The following is a 15,177-nucleotide window of genomic DNA, read 5'->3' on the forward strand; positions in this document are numbered from 1 at the left end:
ATAACAAATTGTGGCAAGTTCTTAGTGGTACGGGGATACCAAGTCATCTTGTCCGCCTCCTGAAGAATCTGTATAACGACCAAGTAGCAACAGTAAGAACAGACCACGGAACAACGGACTGGTTTAAGATTGGGAAGGGAGTACGGCAGGGCTGTATACTCTCACCCTAACTATTCAACTTGTATGCAGAACACATCATGCGACAAGCTGGCCTTGAGGAATCCAAGGCTGGAGTTAAAATCTCTGGAAGAAACATTAACAATCTCAGATATGCAGATGATACCACTTTGATGGCTGAAAGTGAAGAGGAACTGAGGAGCCTTATGATGAAGGTGAAAGAAGAAAGTGCAAAAGCTGGCTTGCAGCTAAACCTCAAAAAAACCAAGATTATGGCAACCAGCTTGATTGATAACTGGCAAATAGAGGGAGAAAATGTAGAAGCAGTGAAAGACTTTGTATTCCTAGGTGCAAAGATTACTGCAGATGCTGACTGCAGTCAGGAAATCAGAAGATGCTTAATCCTTGGGAGAAGAGCAATGACCAATCTCGATAAAATAGTTAAGAGCAGAGACATCACACTGACAACAAAGGCCCGCATAGTTAAAGCAATGGTGTTCCCCGGAGTAACATATGGCTGTGAGAGCTGGACCATAAGGAAGGCTGAGAGAAGGAAGATCGATGCTTTTGAACTGTGGTGTTGGAGGAAAATTCTGAGAGTGCCTTGGACTGCAAGAAGATCCAACCAGTCCATCCTCCAGGAAATAAAGCCAGACTGCTCACTTGAGGGAATGATATTAAAGGCAAAACTGAAATACTTTGGCCATGTAATGAGGACACCCTGGAGAAGATGCTGATGCTGGGGAGAGTGGAAGGCAAAAGGAAGAGGGGCCGACCAAGGGCAAGGTGGATGGATGATATTCTAGAGGTGACGGACTCGTCCCTGGGGGAGCTGGGGGTGTTGACGACCGACAGGAAGCTCTGGCGTGGGCTGGTCCATGAAGTCACGAAGAGTCGGAAGCGACTAAACAAATAAACAACAACAACAGCTGACTTATTGGCAGTTGCTCCTACAAACAGGGCTGAATATCCTCACTTGGATTAATTAATGCAGACTTTCCTAAACTAGTACATTACATGTTGGACTACAGTACCTATCACTCCCAGCCCATTTGATCAGATAGTGGGAATCAGAGTGCCTTGGGGACAGAACCTGTTGGGAAAAGTTGAGTGTAAAATTGAGGTCATTGGAGGAGGAAAACCATGGTGATCTACGGTAGCCGAAAATCAGAAGGCGTCTGATGGCGCCATGTCTGACAGACACATTTTATTCAAAGGCATCCGTTTTTATGAGCAGCTCACAATGGCTTTTGCCTTTAAATAAAATGTGCTGGTTGGAAAACGTGCTACCAAACCAAGATCAGTCATGGTTTGAGCTGTTGGGGGCCATTCTGCAACCTCCCCCCCCCAAAAAAAATTTAAAACTTCCAAAAGTGCCCCAAATCTCAGGAGATTTTGACAGTTGTGGCCCAGGTATCTCAGAGAACATCCTGAAGTCTTCCTAGTTCTCTAGAAATCTTGCAAGAACTCATGGGGGTAAACCAAAATGCGGTGAGATTTGATGACCTCATAATTTTTTGGCCTTCCTGTCGTTACTCTTGTTTTCAGATGAATTTAATTTGGGGAGTCTGCTGATGCCCGCAGCTGCCCTGGGGTTTCTGCAGGACCAAGGATGGGAGAATTTCAGGCTTGAAGAAACTGAAATTATTCACAATAAATCCCTAAAAAGACATTTCTTCTTGCAGGCCCCTTATACAGCTGGCCCTGTTTTCCCAGCGTCCTCTCTCTGCTGTCATCCAAGGGTGTCTTAAGCAATGGGAGACATTTGCTAGCACCCTCTTGGAAGTTTTTCCAAAGAAACAGCCTCTGGTAAAAACCTGCTGGAAATTTCCATTTGGTTTCTACCATGGGATTTTCTCTCTGTGTCACTTCTCTTCTTTCGCTACTGTACGCTAAGGGTCATGTTTCTCTAAAATGTGGCTTAACTTTACAAAAGTGGTTTCCTAATCCAGTGTTTTTCAACCTTGGCCACTTTAAGATGGATGGACTTCAACTCCCAGAATTCCCCAGCTTGCACCTGTGAACTTCAACTCCCAGAATTCCCCAGCCAGCTTGCTAGCTGGGGAATTCTGGGAGCTGAAGTTCACACATCTTAAAGTCACTAAGGTTGAGAAACACCGGTTTAAGGTAGCTCCTGAGTATAAGGCAGGCTATAAATCAAACAGATAAACCAACATTTTCTGGGTCTTTTGAACGCAAGGGTTGTTTAGACTGGATCCAGTGCAATCTATGTAAATCCACCCTTGAAATATAGCCACTGGGAATCTAGCTGGGGAATCTAGCTGAGTTGAAGTCCACAGATGCTGGCTTGGGGAACACTGTCCTAATCCATTCTGCTTAACCTCTCTGTCCTTTGGATTCAGTCCAGGACATTAGCAACAGAGATATATTTGGTTCCTCGCTGATCTGGATTAAAAAAATATATTAATAAACTCCCCAATCAACACAGATATCCATTGCAGCTCTGGGAAGAGCCGAGAAAACTTGGGAGAATACTCTTAGAAATGCTCAGGGTTTGTCTTCAGCATGGAACAAAACTGTGGTTTCTTGTCGGCTGGAAAGAAAACCCTCCGAAGTTGAGGAGCAGTTGTGTTTTGCGCTGGGCCCAGAATCCGAGATTCGGAGGGCGCTCAGAGGTCATCCGGCCCAACCCCTTGCTCCGTGCAGGATCTGCAAAAGCACATCGGGCAGATGGTTCTCAGCCTCTGTTTTTAGAGCTGTAGTAAGGGGACCATACGACTTCATGAAGCAGCCTATTCCACTGGTGGACAGCTCTTACTATCATTCCTATTTCCTCTTGATATCTGGGAGTTGAAGTCCACACATTTTAAAGTTGATGAAGTCGAGAAACACTGTTCTAGATCACAAGCTGATGAGGAAGCTGTGAGTCTATCTCCCTGCAATTTCAACCCATTGACTCTGGTTCACCCCTCCTTCCGTGTGACCGCCTTTAAGATACAGGTAGTCCTCGACTTGCGACCATTTGTATAATAACTGTTCAAAGATATGACAGGGCTGTGAAAAGTGACTTGCGACTGGTCCTCGCACTTAACGACCATTGCAGTGTCCCTGCAGTCACACGTTCAAAATTCAGGCACTTGGAAAACCGGCTCGCACTTAATGACGGTTGCAGTGTTCCAGGTTCGTTTGATCTCCATTTGCAACTTTCCTAGCTGGCTTCCGACAAGCAAAGTCAATAGGGGCAGCCAGATTCACTTAATGACACGGTGATTTGCTTATTGGCCGCTATGATTTACTTAACGACCTCGTTAAAAAAGGACATTAAAAAAAAGGACGTAAAATCAGGCATGGCTCATTTAACAACCGCCTTGCTCAGCAATGGAAGTTCCAGTCCCAATTGTGGTCATAAGTTGAGGATGCCTGTCCTTGAAGTCTGCTACCATATTTCTTCTCCCTCATCTTTTCTATAGGCCAAGCATACCCAAATCCTTTCATCGTTCCCCATAGAGCTTGGTTTCCAGATCCCTCACTGGAATTTGTTCCCGTTTTTCAATGCCTTTCTTAGACTGTGGTGTCCAGAACTGGGCACAGTATTGCAAGTGGGAGCTGACCAGGGCAGCATAGATGTGGGCAGTTGCTTCTCTTGATCTGGCCTCTGCGTTCCTGTTCATACATCCCAAAATAGCATTTGTCTTTTTAGCAACAGCATCATATTGTTGCCTCATGTTCAACTTGTGACCTTGAACAATGTTTTTCAACTTTGGCAACTCTAAGATGTGTGAACTTCAACTCCCAGAATCCCCCAGCCAGCATGTGTGGATTTCAACTCCCAGAATTCTGGCTGGGGAATTCTGGGAGTTGAAGTCCACACATCTTAAAGTTGCTTAGATTGAGAAACACTGATTTAGAACAGTCAGATCCTTTTCGCATGTACTGCTAAGGCCATCTCCCTCATCCTGAACCTTTGCTTTTTATTTTTTAACCCCCAAAGCAGGACTTCACATTTTTTTCCCGGTTAAATATCGCCTGTTCGTTTGAGCCCACTATTTCAACCCACCTCGAACTTTTTAAAATCATCTTCTTTTAAAGTGTTAGCTCTTCCTCCTTGTTGTGTGTGGTCTGCCTCAAATGTTTCACATTTGAAACATTTTGCACACTTCTGCAAGATTGCAACCGAAACGGAACACTTAATTCGTTTGGGTGGGAATCCCGTCTTTTCAGTGAGCATTTGGATTTGGTTTTTCAGTCCACTCATTCAGGAGTCAGCTAACAAACATCCCTGCAGTTTATAAAGTGGTTGTGTGGAGTTCGCTCTATAAATTAACTTTGGTTTGCGGCTATTGCCCTGTTTGAGACTTGGTTAATAACTCTCAGTATTTATGTAATCTGACATCGTATTTAATATTTTAGTCACTCTTGCAGCCCTCCTGTAAAGTAGTTCAGTGTAACTGGACCCTCTTTTCCCAAGGAAGGGGTTGCTGAGGCTCTAATATAATGTGTTATTTTAAGTTTATTTACCTCTTATTTCCCTGGAGCAGAACTCCGGAGTAATAAGCAAAATCAATTTTATTTCTTTCAAATAGTCCACCACCAAACGAACAACAAAAATAAAAATGCAATAATAATAGGTTTATAAAAATAGAGCTTAACCATAAAAGCCCAACTAGCTGTTAAATGTAATTGTGTGCATCCTGGAAGTCTCTGGAATTATGTGTTGAAAGAAATCCTTCGACTTCCTTATATTGTAAATGCAAAGGGTGCAAGCGACTTGGTAGGTGAAATAGATTAGGAGACAGGTTGGGATAAGTATCTGTACTTTTACGAATCAGTCTGTGAAAACAGATACAGCTACTTGATATTGATATCCAAACTCAATGGAGTCATTTTCTGGGGGGGGGGGGAAGAAGAACGAGAATCACAGTCTGCATGTTAGAGGAGGGTATATGGAAAAATACAACTGTTGGGGAGCAGAATAAATAAAGGACATTATAGTAAGGAAAATTGCTGTCCCAAAATGCCAGGAATTTGATTTTTTTTTTTTCCAAAAAGGATATGTTAATCAAATGCTTATGAATCTTCGTGCTTTCTTTAAAAAAAGATAGTGCGCGTGGATGGAGATGAAATAGTGGATGGGTTGAATGCTCACGCTCCATTTAAGGCAGTGTTTTTCAAACTCGGCAACTTTAAGATGTGTGGACCTCAACACCTCCATGCAGAACTTGCTCAACACCCCCATGAAAACACGTTGCGTAGAAGGTTGAGCGCACACATACACACACAGACACAAATATGTGTGCCTGTTTCCGTCTAGTCCCCCTTCCTTCCAGATCCATCGTTGATGAGGACTCTGTGCTTCACCAAGGATTCAGGAGAAGTGTGGGACTTTGGGTGAGCACCACACCTCTCTGTTATTCAGTAGACCCTCCTTTTCCATCTTAAAAAGGGGCTGTCCCTTTAAGAGTCTCATTAACAAGTTGGCTCTTCCAAACAGCAGCCATGCTCCCCGCCCCACCACAAGATCATTGCAACTGCTGCTCAGAATACCTGTAACCTTGGATTTAGCTTTATACCAAGATTAGTGTTTTGAATGTCTCATGCTCCTCAGTTTGCATCTCAAGATTGCTTTCCCTTGGTTTCCTCGGGAGAAGTTTCACTTGGCCCACAGAACATGCATGTTCTTCACACAGGCAGGTCAGTTAAAGAGCTGTGGTTGCGTTTATGGAGCATGCTAACCTTTTAATCCTGGTTAGTTAAATGTTTTATGTGATCTCAGCTTGCTTGGTTTACAGTTCCATGTCTTCTGGGAGCCCAAGTAGCTGCATTTAGGGATGTGGTTGCAAAGACGGCTCTTGCATGCCAAGATAGTTCCATGTTGGTTTGGGTTGGGGGTTTGCTTTTCCAGGTTTAAACCCCACAGGAGATCTGCAAACCCCCAGGTTTCTAAGCAACTGAAGTCGGCTCTCCAAGGATGCCCATTCATTTCTGTAGGCCAGAAATCCACCTTTAGGGTAATGCAGCCACACCTCCTCCAGGTGCATTGGACTAAACTCTCATCCAGCCTTGTGGGGTGGACTACAATCTCCCTTGTTCCCCGGTAGCACAGCCCATGGTTGTGATGGGAGGTGTAGTCCCACATGCCCAGAGGGAACTTTGTAGTGGAGAAGGGTTCCTTGAAATTATCTTGGTGACCTGGATCCAGTTAAGTACACAAGTCCTTGTGTCCTCTCACCCTGATCAGTGGAGGGGACCCCTGTGAGTGAACTTACTGGAGAATAAGGGAATCCAAACTGGATGAAGTTAAAGGCGGTCTTTGCCCACCTGGTCTCTGTCCATCACCCATGGCAGCTGTTCAAGCTTCTACGATCACTGCTAGCTCAGAAACTCTCCTAACCTCCTCCTTCCTGATCAGGATCTGGGACAGCTATTCCAATTTCCCACGGCGTCTTGGAACCGTAGGCTCTCCTCAGTGGGAACCTGCTCTTCCACAGCTTATTGAAATGTCAGTCTTGCTGTGTAGGCAGAGCTTCCCCCAAATGGCCATTTTATTCAAGGAAGCCATGGAGGAGATGATTATGGCTCGGAGGATCAGCACAACGCTAAGTTCAAGATTTTAACAATTGGCCTCTTGGCTCCCTCCAGGAACATACCTGCAGGTTGGCTGGCCAAGTTGCCTTGTGCATTATTTATTAACCAGGCTGTATTTATAATGCTTACTTCATTCCTCTTCCTCCTCCTCACCTTAAGCCTCTTGGCTTTCGAAACCAACACTTGTTCACAACTGTAAAACTAGCCCAGCTTGGAACTTGGGTTGGCTCCAGATTCAGACATAATATCTCCTTCCAGGTGTTCCTAAATTGGAAGCCGTGTGCAGACTGCTAATAAGCAGTGAAAGGTATTTTCTTTCTACCGTCTTGAAAGATGGTTGAGAAGGGAATGAAACCATTAAAGACCTGTACCAGTTCGGAAGACATATGTGCATTCCAGCTCTATTTTTGTGTTATTTCGAAGGGGAGAGGGGAAAGTATTCGATTTCATTGAAAGTCATTGAATTTCAGGAACTAGGGGGGAAAAAATCAGTTTTGATCTCTATCAAATGTTTGGGCAACATTTTTCTGTTAATAACAGCTGGGGTCACAGAAGTAGCCTAGTGTTTTGCTTTGAGTAGGACTGTAGCAAAACCTGTAAATTCTCAATTGTGAACATAACAGAAGGGAAACAGGATTAAAGACATAGCTAGAGAGAAACGGCATCAACGGTGCAATTTTAATCGCATCTAAATGGGAATCGCATCGAATTGTAGTTTTTTTCCCTGGTCCTAGCTGTTATTTTTGGGAGTGACCCCCTGAATTGAGGCCATTAGCCCCCAAAGCATTTGCATGTCTATTTTTCTTGCATGCGTGCCATGTGTAAAAATTATAAAAGCATAAAAACTGTTGGGAGGCAGAGCCATCCCTTCAAACCCTGCTTTTGCTAAAGAGGAAAGTCCGCAAAGAATATTCAGTCTTGTTGTTTCCATTAGATCTCTCTTTCCTGTCTTCTCTGCTCATAGAAAATTAGCAGCCTGGGGAATTTTCTTCCTGTTGTCCTAGTTTTCCATGTGCAAGCTCTTTTTTTTTTTTTTTTAATGCGAGGCTTATCTTTGTTAAGTTCCATCTTCTGCCTGAGATCAATCAACCGCTTCAGCTAGAGCAGTGTGTGCAATTCTTATCTTCTGCCAAAAAAAAAAAAAAAACCGACTGGTATTTAATGGGTTTGAAAATGCAACGCTGATTGAAACTGCAAGTAATGTAGTTAATGGCACAGATGTCCGTGAGGGTCCAATGGCTTCGGAGTGAACCCTTTGCAACTGACTAAAGGAATAAAAGCGTGTGAGTGTGTGGTGCGTGAGTGCTTGTGTGCATATTTATGTATGTGCCCATATATCCACAACCCTCCATTTAGTTGTATGTTTATTTGTTCCACTTAATTAATCTTCTGCATCATTTCCTCCCTCCATTGCCGATAAGATGTGAAATATTACACGAGAGAGTTGGACTCAAATCTGTCACTGTAATTTATTGAATGGAATCGCCATTGGAGCAGCTGATAATAATCATAAAAAATACAGCTTAATTGGAAGCAAGCTTGGAACGGAATGAAGACACTGCAACAGCTAAAATAGAGTAAAAAATTAAAACAAATTGTAAGTGCCCGTCAAAAAGATGCACTGGGGCACATTTTGTGAAGCGGGGATGAGATGAAGGTGCAGTTCCAAAGGAGATTTTTTTTCCCCACAGTTTGGGAATAACAGGCAAGATTTTCCTTGCATGCTAAACTAGCAGAGCTTGGCCAGCGGAAGCACCTCCGCAGGACGCCTTCTGCAATTTCAAAAAATGGTCAGAACAAGAAAGCGGTCGTTCGCCTGGACGTTTATTTATTTACGCCGTTTATTTTCCATCTCAATCTATGTGGACATTGGGTGAAAGGCAGATACTAAAAATTAAAATAAATGACACATAATCACACTCATAACAATACAAGCATCCAAGAGGCATGTTGACACGAATGGCTCTGCATTGATCAGTCTCCAAAGGCCTTCCTGGACGCTTCCAGAAAACCATGAGATACGGAGCCAAGTTTCCTTTGGGGTGGGGGGGCAAGCTGTTCCACAGGAGGGAGCATATTTAGAGTAAATCCATTAAAATAAATAGGACTCAAGTCAGCCATGATGACTTTAAGTTCTGTTGGTGTCAATAGGTCTCTTTGATGCTTGGATCCAACTCAGTGTAGTCTACAGGCAAAGCAGTGGCCTAGTTTAAAAGATGCAAAACGTAGACAGTGTTAACCTGGCTATAATTAACTACCTCTCTTTGTCCCTGTAGTCCCCTTCTTACATTGCTGCTGTTTTAGCAGTGGGGTTTCTCACACACTAGAAGCATAGTAGCTTTCCTAATGGAGAGGAAAAATGGTTGGCCACGCTACAAAGCCACCCAACAGGAAGAGAGGTGACTTGCCATTAGCAGCATCGCTGCCATGCATCAGTAGGTCCTTAGGATGCTCCACTGTGGCCCTACAAACAGACTTTGAAATGGTTTCATTCGCTAAACCACCTGGGCGGTTTATCTGGTGTGGTATTGAGGTGATCTGCGAACCCACCTGTTGTGGTTTGTAAAGCCAACTTTGTGGCAAAATGAATCTTGCACTTGCAGTTTATTTAATAAAGCACAGCTAAGCAAGACATGCCTTAGCAAGAAAAAGTTGGAACGGGGCAGACATGGCTGCTTCTGCAAGGGGGCATGGATCTAATGTTCCCTACAACACATTACACAGTTTGAGTATAATTGCAAAGGGTGGGCATCTTATCCTGGACTGTCCTACCAGTCAAAAGCCAATGTAGGCAATGCTTTTATAGACAGGAAGTCTATGCAGATACTAAGATGGTTTTTGTGTGTGTGTACTTCCACATTTCCTGGAATTTGCAGATCACGGTGACAGCTTTTTCCTTTGTTTTCCTACCGCTTCTTCCGTTTTCTTCTGTCTTTGTGCAAACATTGTGTTGAGTAAGGAAGATGACCACATAACTGCATGGCGGCGTTGCACCCTTGCTCCTGAAAACACTGAGGATAATTGCGTCCCCCACATTATATACAGACACACACGTTTTTGGATAAGGACAAAAATTTTCCTTCCTCTGCTATGTGGCGAGGAGTGTATTGGTTCATTGGTCTTGCAAGCGATGAATCATGACAATGTAATGTCTTTCTGTCATCCAACCTGATTAACTTTTCTTTTGGTGGAAAGAATTTTTAGTCATCTGTTTTCTCCTCGAACAATGTGGGAAACTCATAGTTCTGCTGCTCGGTAGATAGGAAATGAGGGTAGGCTGGGATGAAGCTGGTTGAGACCTTTCTCACTCCATGAAAGGTGTGTCCCTCAGAGCAACCATATTATACAGCAGGTAGAAATAAAATTTGGTAAGTTGACGGCTCCTAAATTCTCACTGAAGTGGGGATTCATCCTTAGGGTATCATCCTTAGTCACTGTATGTATGTATGTATTTTTCAAATTTCTGTCACCGCCCATCTCTCCCGAAAAGGGAACTGTGGGCTGTTTACAATAAAATTTAGAAAAACTCAGCAAGAATGATTGAGGATCTAGAGAGAGACATGGGCATGAGGTATGTTTAGAAAACAGAAAATTGAGGAGGACTAACAGTAGGTCTCAGCTCCATCAGGTAGACCAGACCAAGTACTGACTCCGTAGAAAGACTATGACTACTTATATGGAGATTGGCTTTAATAACAGTCTTATAAGTCCAATTGTGCTGGACCTCCTCCCCCTTCCTATAGTCCAGTGAATTAGGGGGGTGTCTGCCTGAGCTGCTTTCTCATTCTTTCTGCTTGGTTTGGACTTAAGCCATGTTTTTTCCTTGTCACCTTGGTAACAGATCCGGCCTATCTCTGTCAAGGGCATTTTCCTTATTGCTGCATCAAAAGAGATTCAACAGTGGTCCCTACGGTCCAGGAAGGCAGTGGGGTTGTGAGACTAGGCTGAAGCTGCCATAACCTAAAGATGGAACAGGCACGTAAGCAGAGAGGACAAAAGCCAGGAATCTGTCTACAAGATCCCTTTGGGGAGGTAGGCAAGAAGAAGCAAGTCGTTAAGAAAAGAAAGGAAAAGGGTCACCTGAACCAGACAAAGGAAGTTGGACCTGAGCACATGGGGGAGGGGTGCATCCCATCAGCAGCTATCAGAACAAGGCCAGAGTAGCTGCCAGTCTTGTGAATCAACAAAGCAAGGACTTTGGGGGATAAAAGGGGTCCCAAAGCCCACCCACTCCTGGAGTCCTCTTTGGATCCAGACTTGGCGGATTCTAGCTAGTGCCTGGCAGCCTAGTTGGGAGGACGTGGATGCGTGTGAGTGTGTGAGAGAGAGAGAGAGAGAGAAGAGCAATTGTACCTTGCAACCAGTAACGTTTTGCTGTTCCTTAAAATTCACTGGGTCTCTGTGTATTTCAAAGAACTGGTTGTGCCTCAGTGTTCGGTTGGAAGTGATTTGCGTGTGTCCCTGAGTATTTCCCGGCTGTTGACCAGGGCTGTGCATCCGGCCTGCTCAAGGTCCCCTTCATTGGAGGTGCTTGGCGAGAGGCTAGACATCCATCTCTTGGGGTTCCTTATTTTGGCTACTTACATTGAGCAGAATCCAACAGAATTACTTTATAGAATCTTCCAAATGGAAGTATCCAGACATCTATTAACATTAACCTCCACTTGAAAACAAAGGAGAGCCCATCTCCTCTCTGGGACATCGGTTCCACTGTCAAATTGCTCTTATTATTTCCAGAATTTTTCCTAAAACTCAGTTGGAACTTCCTTCCTGAATCTTAATCCATTATGCTGTGTCCTGCCCTCGGAAGCTAGAGAGAACAGGTCTTGATGTTCTTGTGTTTGACAGCCTTTCAGATTTATGAAGAATGCTAGCTTATCTCCCCTCACTTGTCTTTCCTCATTTTAGTTACTCTACTCCCTCGATCGTTCTGGTTGCCCATCTCTGAACGGGGTCAATTTCTCCGAATTGTTCCGAAAACGTGGTGCCCAAAACTGGACACAGTATGTGAGGTGAAGTCTGACCTGCGCAGAATAGAGTAGAGTGAGGACTTCCCATCATTTGACAATTGATGCAGCCTCAAACTGTCTTTGCCTTTTTTGGAGCTGACTCATATTCAGTTCACAATCGATTACTATTCCAGAGAGAGCCAGTTTGGTCCAGTGGTTAAGGTGCTGGGCTAGAAACCAGGAGACAGAGAGTTCTAGTCCTACCTTGGGCACAAAAGCCAGCTGGGTGGCCTTGGGTCAGTCCCTCTCTCTCAGCCCAAGAGCCAATCATGTGTGGTAGGAGAGTTCTAGTCCCGCCTTAGCCACGAAAGCCGGCTGGGTGAGCTTGGGCCAGTCCCTCTCTCTCAGTCCAACTCGGTGCAATGTAGACTAGCCTCCTCGTGGTGCACCCCAGACAACGTGACTTGTCACAGCTAAGGAGTCTACACATCTGGCTGTTGGACCTCACAAGGATTTCCCAGCAAGAAAAAAAGCATGAACCTCAAACTGCTATGCTATACGATTATTTAAAAAAAACTATTCCAGAAGCATCTGCATAAGAACAGTTGCTGCCCTGGTATTCCCCCATCCCTGATGGTGCATTTGATGTTTGTTTCCTAAGTCAAGAATCTTGCAGTTGTCTCTTCGGTTACTTTCAGCTCACTTCTCCATCCTACCAAGATTGTTCTGAATTGTAATCAGAACAATCCCACCCAATTATTCCCTGTGCTTCTGGTTCACCATGGTGATTATCACCCAGAATTGCTTCTGCAAACCAGGGCCCCGTGCTGCAGGTGAGAAAAGAGCATTTCCCTTCATGATTTATAGCCTCAAGAAGCCTGTCTGCGGCTGGAGAATGCTGTAAGGTGCCAGATATCGCTAGGGTGGAGCTGCATCCCCATGGGGGGTCGTTCAGACCTCTTGGAAATTACTTTGCAGGGGTGTGAGTTGTGGGAGTCCATGGAACCATTCTGCGTGTGCAAGCCACGTTACACTGTCAAGGGCTTGCCCATCCACATCTTCGGCTTTCACCAAGGAGGCCAGGAGGTTGGGGTGAATGGTCAAAGGGAAGCATTCTGGACTGATCCCCAATTCTTCCTGTGGTTGGGCTGAGCATACTTGGAATGAAGAATTCAGCACAAAGCCTGCCAAGCAGCTGTGTCGGGAGCAAGCCTGTGAAAAAGTCTGCAGAAGCCTATTTTTATGGTGCTTTGGAATTTTCCTCTGGCAGCCCCACATGCCCCCTGGAGGAGTCCCCTCCCTCCCTCCCTCCCTCCTCCTCTTGCAAACGGAACATAATAAGGGCCCGATTGGGAGACCACGCCTAGAAGGAAAGGAACGCTTTCGGCCTCTTGGAAGCTCGGCCGAGGTGGGGATCCAGTCGGAGCGGCCTTGGAGGACAGCCAAGCCGAGCTGATCTGCCGAGAGCGTTGGCAGGGGGGGGGGTTCTGCCGGATGCAAGGCTATTCCTTGCCACGCTGACGGGAACGGTGCTCGCTCTCTGGGAGAACAACTTTTGTCGTTTCCCCATCTGCTGGAAAGTGGGGGGCGGGTTGCAGCCCAATGCCGCACAACGTGTGAGTTCTCGTGGTTTGTCTGAGCCTGGCTCGTGGGATGTCGAGGCGGTGGGTTTTCGACTGAAGTGAGGTCAGACGAAGGACTGGTTGCCACATGCTGCCGCTTTGCCTCTGGGTGCTGGGGTTCAAGGGATGAACCTGAGTTCCTCCAGATTCCCACGCTGGGCTGCCTTCAGAGTGAAGTCAAACAGACCCGTCTTTCCCTTCGTTCCTCCGCCTCGTCGGTCATACGGGGAGGGGTGCTGAAGGAGAAGAAGCTAGCAGGCAGCAAAGGTGTGAGGAAGGCATCTTGGCAGGTGCTTCGTTCCCAGATCCTTTGCATTTCATTGGCAGCGGGCTCTGATGTCCTCCCTGTTCAGGATGGCACGGGACACATTTGGTGTGGTGTGCCGAGCGTGGGTTCTACGGCCCTGTGTTTGATCCGAAGTAGGGGTGTCTGGATTTTGCTATTGATCCATTTATTGTTTATTGGCTCTCAAGAGCAGGAGGGCTAAGTTAGCAATCTATTTCTCCCACCCACCTGGATGGCTGCACCTTGGACGCGTGTGTTCCTTGTTGCATGCCATAATCAGACACAGTCTCTATTTCCATTCCAAATCCCGGTGCACCTATCCCGGTCCTCTATTGAAAACGACGTTGGGGGCTTTTTTGAGAAACAGAACCGGCACTTTTATCACTGGAGAAGAACTAGGAACAACTTTCATTGTGGCTGCAGTGCAGCTGTGTTCTGTCTCTGCTGTGCAGACAGCCTCCATCGGCTGGTTTCCACGTTTCTCTAGCATTTGCTCTTCTGGGTCCACTCTCATTTTCAGCCTCGAATGCTATTTTTTTTTTTTTAGAATGATTGCACTGCTGCATAGAACGATGGGGGTGGGTAAAACATCCCAGCGGAAAAGGAGTTCTGGTTTCTCACCGTGTTGTTTTTCCTGTTCTTTTGGTTTCTTAGCAGACCATCCATGAGCTCAGATTTCCAGCATTACAGTTTCAGGATGCCAAACATTGGATTCCAGAACCTGCCTCTCAACATATACATTGTGGTCTTTGGCACGGCTATATTTGTCTTCATCCTTAGTTTACTCTTCTGCTGCTATTTGATAAGGTAAGAAACATGTCTTTCAGAGCCAGAGCATGCTCAAGTCATCTTGGCCCAACCAGATGGCATGGATCCACGTGGCTGTTTTGTCACCTCTGTATTTGCAGTGTGCCTGGTATCTGTGTGCGTTTGAAGGAGAAAAATTCCCCAGGACCCACTTGAGTGGCGACCTCACAATCTGCCTGGGCCCAGTTTATCTGAACGGTGCTGGGGACAGGCCACATGGCTCTGCCCACCGAAGGAGGGGACACGCAGCCTGTCCATGGTCGTATAATAAACGCTGACCGGTCATGATGTGAAATGCCAATCGTGACATGGGTTAGATTTTCTGCTTATAGAGATGAGCAAAACCATAAAGTGGAGGTTGGCATTAGTCAGTTTTTGTGGTTAGTTACTTCCTGGTTCCCATTTAGAAATACAAGTGCTGATTTAAGGTAACTGGTGAGCCAGCACCTGCAAATGTCTACGCAAGCTATTGAGGCTTACTTGAGTTCAGGGGCCTTGGTAGTTGGGAGGTTTGAGCTCAGGTATTCGTTTTATTCCTTCGTGTTCCTGAGGATGAATGAGACACTTGTTCAGATTCTTGAGTTGGGAGGTTCCTGTGGTTTGTCTCCGGCCTCCTCAGGGCAGCTGGATCACTTTGGGAAAAATTGCAAAATTTTTGGGGCTAATCCAGCCAGGTTTGTCTTATGAGGAAGTGCAGATGATGGTTAGGGACCAGGATTGTAGCAGGGGTGCCTCTGAAGCTGTTATCTTCAGGAAAATGGACTTCCCATGATCAGGTCACTCATACCTTTGTCTCTCATTGGCAAGGTCCCACATTCTGGTGTTTGTTGAAGCAGAAGGAATTCAGCTT

General features: G+C 45.5%; 1 protein-coding gene across 3 annotated transcripts in view; it reads left to right on the plus strand.

Moving 5' to 3' along the window:
* RNF24 (ring finger protein 24) overlaps positions 1-15,177 on the plus strand; it is a 145,329-nt gene that overhangs the window by 23,958 nt on the left and 106,194 nt on the right. For 2 of the 3 annotated variants that reach the window (XR_010068418.1, XM_063310344.1), the window contains exon 2: positions 14,178-14,327. Coding sequence is in view for 2 of the 3 variants with exons in the window: in XM_063310344.1 (XP_063166414.1) it covers positions 14,178-14,327 (150 nt within the window). In the remaining variant the exon portion in view is untranslated. Of the gene's footprint in view, positions 1-14,174; positions 14,328-15,177 lie in introns of all 3 variants that reach the window. The other variant, XM_063310345.1, reaches the window with a different exon arrangement.

The sequence above is a fragment of the Candoia aspera genome, chromosome 8 (assembly GCF_035149785.1).
Source record: "Candoia aspera isolate rCanAsp1 chromosome 8, rCanAsp1.hap2, whole genome shotgun sequence".
Taxonomy (NCBI): Eukaryota; Metazoa; Chordata; class Lepidosauria; order Squamata; family Boidae; genus Candoia; species Candoia aspera.